We start from the raw sequence: 6,288 nt of genomic DNA on the forward strand, positions 1-6,288 counted from the left end.
GCTGGTATATTTTCTAAAAAGGGAAATTACACATATAAATAAATAGATAAATATATATATATATATATATATATATACACATATGTATCTATAAAATTTTATTTATTTTATATTTATTATTCATGCACTCTTACGTATATTCTTGTATTATAACATATTTGGAAAACTGCGCGGCAATATTTAGAAATACACTATCTAGATAAAGAAATAAGCTACAAGTCCTAATTTCCTCATACATTTGATAATCCTACAAAAAATATATATATATATATATATATATATATATATATTATTATTATTTTAATAATATCTTATATTTATAATTAAAACATATCAATAAACACTTATGTGCATATTCCTTTTTCTTGCCTTTTTATTGTTGCAAAATTGGAAATGTTTAAATAAGTGTAAATCGTAGGCATCGTTAATGATTTTTAACCATGGAGGATTTTCTATGCCATCTAAAAATATATGTTTATTTAAAAGAAAATGAAATCACTATGTATATATATATATATATATATATATTAGCATAAATATATTTTTTATTCCTACTTATTCTATATTGAAAAAGCATCGTGCTTAAAAGAACGTCAACCACATTCGAAGTTGTTATTAAAGGCATAGGCATTTTCTTATAAGCATTTTTAAAGGAAGAAGAAAATATCTCAAGAACATTTCTTTTATCTGAAAATTAAAAATAAATATACTTTTTAGCATAAAAAAAAAAAAAAAATTCGTATTCTTTTTTGTAGATATATTTTAATTACATGGAGATGATTTCTCAATGTTATTGTCTTTATTCTCCAGATTCTAAAAAAAACAAAAAATTGAAATAAACATATAGTGTTATATAACTATGTAGAAATATATGATATAAAAAAAAAAAAAAAAAAAAAAAAAAAGAACATAACCTAAAATAACATATGAAATATATACACACATATATACATATATATATATATATACATATATATATTTTTATTTATTTAATTACATATGATTCTATGTGAGCATCCATATCTTTGTCCGTTTTGCATATGATCATTTCCTTTCTTAGCCTGCTAATGGATATATCTGTTACCAATGAAAAGTAGTCATCGCTATCCTACAAATTTTTATAAATAAATTATAAATATAATATTGATAAAAATATTTTATTTGGAATAAGCATGAACCTATATTATATATACATTTTCACTTTTCTGTGTTATTATTATTTTTATTAAAGTTGTTTTTATTTTCTTACCATTTTTTTATTTTTTTCTAGAAAATACTCCAAGGGGTGTTCACAACTAACAATTCCACATGCCAACTCTACATAGCCTAATATGCAGTTTCAAAAAGTAAAATAAATAAATATAATATTAAATATTATATAATTCTCTACAAAAACTATATTCATTACAATATAAAACCTAATATCTTTCCTTTTAAGTTTAATTCATTATTAATATTTTTAACCTTTAACGTTGTTGTTATTGCCTTCATAAACATTATATGTTTTATATGAACTGTAATATTTTAAAAAGCTATACTTTTTATTTAAGTATATTTTTAATCCTAAGTTTTTTCTTTCTCTTTTTTTCCCATTCTCATCTACAAATGTGATATGTATAAAATTGGGACATTCTCCCTTTAAACAGATAAAGGGTAAATAGAAACATTTATTTACACTGATTTTGAACTGAACAAAATAAGAAATAAATATAATAAGATATATTTATGAGGTTGTAGAAACAATTTATTTATTTATTATTATTATTATAGTGTATTATTTATATATATATATATATATATATATATATATTTTTTTTTTTATTATTGTTATGGTTGTACCACAAAATTGTATTCATTATTAAACGTTTCAATTGAATGAACTCTCTCTGGACTATATTTTATTTTCTCTTCATCTTCGTTGTCATAAAAAACGTTTACTTTTAACTGTTTTAAAAAGGAAATATGAAAAAATAATTAAATACTAAAAATATATATATTACGTATAAAGCATATTTTATTTCATTTTATTTGATATTTTCTTTATTTTTTTTTTTTTTATTTTTCTTTTATTTGTATACATTAACTACATTCTTAGAAGAATCATTCAAAAGATGTAATGACTTTAATTTTACTATAAGACAAAAATTATTCTTAACTTTAGGGATACTTATAGACATTTTTAATTTGTTGAATAAAAGTATTTCATCGTTTTTAATAAGACATAAATTAGAATTGTTTTTCTATATAATGAATAAATAAATATACACATATATAAATATATTTTTCATTTTATTCCATTTTTGATTTTATTATTTTTTCTTTTTTACAATCTATAAAAGTGTTTTTATTTTTATAAAAATGTTCATATATTTCTATAAATAACCTTTCTACATTATTATTATCCTATAAAATTTTATACATTTCGCAACATATTTAAGTATTATAACACATATAAATGTTGTTGATGTTATGAAAAAAAAAAAGAAAAAAAAAGAAAAAAAAAGAAATAGGTAGATAAAATAATATGCACTTTAATGCACTTTGAATATTACAGTTAAAAATGGATATATAAATATGTATGTATATATATATATATATATATATATATATATATATATGTATATTATGTATTTATAAATACAACTTTATTTTTACATTATAAATATAACATATATAATATATATATTATTTCCTTTATGTATGTATTATGTCTAAAAAAAAATACACAACATTCTATATTAAGTTATTCTACATATACACACAAATAACAATTTAAAAATTTATAAGAATAAAATAAAATTACGTGAACATCAAATAATTTTTTTCGTTTTTTTTTTAAAAATTACGTGAACATCAAATAATTTTTTTCGTTTTTTTTTAAAAAATTACGTGAACATCAAATAATTTTTTTCGTTTTTTTTTAAAAAATCACCTGAACATGTCAGGAAAAATAGCTATTTATTAATATATTTTCGCTACATTTTTTCACATATTATTCTAATTTTTTTTTATTTCTTCATTTACTATTTTTATGTAATTAGTCAAAAGGATTTTATTTGTTCATAATGAAATCTTAAATTATTAAAAAAAAAGAAATATACTAAAAATTGTAAGATTTAAAATTATATTTCAAACAATGTTTATTTATACTTTTTAGTTTTATGTTTAAAAAGACAATTTATTTTTTTTTTTTTAAAACATACCAAATTAATCTCAAATATTGTTGCTTTTAAAAAAAAAAAAAAAAAAAATGTATCATCTACGATAACAAAAGAATATACATATATATATATATATATATATATATATATCATATATGTATAATTAAAAAAAAACAAAATTAGGTTGTGTATAAATGTTATTCAAAAAAAAAAAATAAAATAAAATAATAAATAACAATAAAAGACACATATTCATTAAAAGAAACCTTAATTAATTATAAACGGATTTGATTAATTATTTAAAGAGTAGAAAAAAAAAAAAAAAGGGAATTGTTTTATATATATAATTATAAAAGTGAATCATTAATTCTTTAACGAATAGTTATATTATAAAATGTATAGAGTTAAAATGTTTTCTCCACATTTTTTTTTTTATAATAATTACATACCTTGTAATATTTGAACATATACATATATATATATATGTGCAATATTCGTAGTAGCTATTTTTTTACCTCTTGTCTTTTTTTCTGCAATGATAACATGTAAGGAGGTTTTAATGGCATGAGTTGGGGTTCGTGTCTCACATAATTTTCTGGTAACAAATAAGATTTATCCGAATCATAATAATTATCTGTTGCAATAAATGAAAATAATTTATTGCTCATAAAACATTCTGATGAAATATAATTATTGACAACTTCTTCATCTTCTGAGTTAAAATATTTTATTTCTTCATCACTATCCGAACAATAAAAATTAAATATATCTAAGTTCTTTTTGTCATTATCATATTCATTTATAATTTTATTTATATTTTTTAACATATCCGAATTTGGAGTAACATTATTTTCTACAATATTATTATGTTCATATGGTGATGACATCTCCTCTTTAGTTTCTATTTCTTCAGATATATCTTTATTGTGTTTTGTTGTATGGCATAAATTATAATCAATATTATCATGAGAATTGTAGTTTTCCTTTTTTTCTTCAGATTCTTGATCATCTTTATCCTTATAAGTTATTAGCTGAGCATGAAATTTTCTCATTTGTTCTTCAGATAAATATTTGTCATTAATTTTATTTTCTGCATTATGATTATTCATTGATATAATATTAGATCTGGGTAAAGAGAAATTGAGACAAACAAGGAATGATTCTAAACTTTTATTTCTACTACTTTGAGGTTTACATATATAAACCCTTTGAAAAAATTTATTTAGGTGTAATATTAATAATCCTGTATGTTCTCCCCTAAATATTTTGCTAATAAAATTCCCACCTACTTTTAAAACGGAACAACAAACTTTTAAGCTAGACAAAATTAATTGTGATTGAATGAATTCATCAATATCATTCATTCCTGTGATATCAGGAGCTCCATCACTAACAACTGTATGAGCATATGAAAAATTATTTTCGTTTTTTTGCTGTTCCATATTATAAAAAACATTTACATTTTCTTCATCACTATTAATTTTATTATTCATACATTTCAAGATTTTGTCTATGGTTGACATTTTCGTTATATCTCCTTGTATAATTTTAACATAATTCATATTTCCTATTTCCTGTAAATCTACAGCAACAATATTTGGTTTTTTTATATTGGAACATTTTATTTTTAAATTCTTTATTTTATCTTCTAATTCGTCGTTATAATTAATGTACAAAGAAAACTTGTTGAGAAATTCTTCATGTTGTATATTCTTTATATTTTCATCATTATTATATTTATTTATCATATATAATATTTGATAATAATTATATAAACAAATATTCTTTAAAACTTGAGACCAACTACCAGGAGCTGCACATAAGTCGACAATATTATAACAATAATGTTCATTATATATATTTATTAAATCTTTTTCATTATTACAATTATATATATCTGGTTTAAATAATTTTAATATCCCAAACTTTTCATTTATTTGTATTAATTTAAATGAACTTCTTGCCCTATACCCACTTTCTTTTGCTTTACGATAATAAATGTCTCTTCTATCTTTACTTAGTTTTCCCATAATTAAACATAAATATAATTTTATATTTTATTTCCTTTTTATTCTGAAAGATAATATATATATATATATATATATATATATATATATATATAATATATTTATTTATTTATATTACCTTTATATAATATTTATTTCAATAAACTTCTTTACTTTAACAATTACAGGATCGATATTTGTTCTTTGGATTATATATAATAATTTCTTTTTAAAGTATTTATTAATATTTCATTTTTGTGATAGAAAGAAAACGTTCCTTTAAAAAATATATATATTATATATATATATATATATATATATATATATTTCTCTTGTGAGATAAAAATATATTAATATATTTATAATTTTTTAATAACGTTTCAATTTTAAATTCATGTAGCATGGATATGTTACATATATAAAAAGTTCATATATATATTTTATATGCTATAAAATATAGATTGTAAAAAATGGGTAAAATATTAAAAGGAATTTACAAAAAAAATTAACAAATTATAGAACATCATATATTATATATGTATATATTACATATATATATATATATATATATATATATATATATATATACATATATATAGGATTTACAAAAAAAATAGCCTATTTATAAAAGTATATCTTTTATTTTTACAGCAAAAATGTATTTATAATATATACATATTTTTTTATTATAAAAATAACATATTTCATATAATATTATAAATATTAGATTTATTAAAATGATATTATTAATAATAATAATAATAATAATATGTATCCAATTATATAGTATATAAAAAAATATATTTAAGTCGTTCATTTTTATACTTAATTTTAAAATCATTTTTTATTAATTTCTTTTATCATGTTATTATGAATAACATCATTCTTTATATCCTCATCATCTAAATTTTCGAAGAAGTCTTCATTTTTATTTTCTAATTTTAAAGGATGACAAAGCGAAACTAATAACAAAGTGCTCTGAATATATTTGTTCATCACATTTAAAAATATTTTATTATTAACATGATTATTATACTTGTAATCATTAAATTTGAAGGAATATAATAGTAGACCATTTTCATCAGCAATATGATAACTAAAATTTTTATTTAGGAAAAAAA

General features: G+C 18.6%; 3 protein-coding genes across 3 annotated transcripts in view; all 3 read right to left on the reverse strand.

Moving 5' to 3' along the window:
• PRSY57_0906600 (hypothetical protein) overlaps positions 1 to 2,177 on the reverse strand; it is a gene marked incomplete at both ends in the record, with an annotated part of 7,884 nt that extends 5,707 nt beyond the window's left edge. The window contains 9 exons of the mRNA XM_020114773.1: positions 135 to 247; positions 343 to 461; positions 556 to 687; positions 771 to 813; positions 998 to 1,108; positions 1,250 to 1,326; positions 1,465 to 1,687; positions 1,840 to 1,944; positions 2,079 to 2,177. Coding sequence (XP_019970474.1) covers positions 135 to 247; positions 343 to 461; positions 556 to 687; positions 771 to 813; positions 998 to 1,108; positions 1,250 to 1,326; positions 1,465 to 1,687; positions 1,840 to 1,944; positions 2,079 to 2,177 — 1,022 coding nt within the window. Of the gene's footprint in view, positions 248 to 342; positions 462 to 555; positions 688 to 770; positions 814 to 997; positions 1,109 to 1,249; positions 1,327 to 1,464; positions 1,688 to 1,839; positions 1,945 to 2,078 lie in introns of the transcript that reaches the window.
• A 1,487-nt stretch (positions 2,178 to 3,664) lies between these two features.
• On the reverse strand, positions 3,665 to 5,191 carry PRSY57_0906700 (ribosomal RNA methyltransferase, putative; the record flags this gene model as incomplete). Its single annotated transcript, XM_012907307.2, has 1 exon — positions 3,665 to 5,191. One exon carries the CDS (start codon positions 5,189 to 5,191, stop codon positions 3,665 to 3,667), a length of 1,527 nt encoding a protein of 508 aa, XP_012762761.2.
• Positions 5,192 to 6,004: 813 nt separating this feature from the next.
• The window catches only part of PRSY57_0906800 (tRNA pseudouridine synthase, putative), a gene marked incomplete at both ends in the record, with an annotated part of 1,216 nt that continues 932 nt past the window's right edge, over positions 6,005 to 6,288 (reverse strand). Inside the window, one exon of the mRNA XM_020114776.1 lies at positions 6,005 to 6,263. Coding sequence (XP_019970475.1) covers positions 6,005 to 6,263 — 259 coding nt within the window.

Source organism: Plasmodium reichenowi, chromosome 9 (assembly GCF_001601855.1).
Source record: "Plasmodium reichenowi strain SY57 chromosome 9, whole genome shotgun sequence".
Classification (NCBI taxonomy): Eukaryota; Apicomplexa; class Aconoidasida; order Haemosporida; family Plasmodiidae; genus Plasmodium; species Plasmodium reichenowi.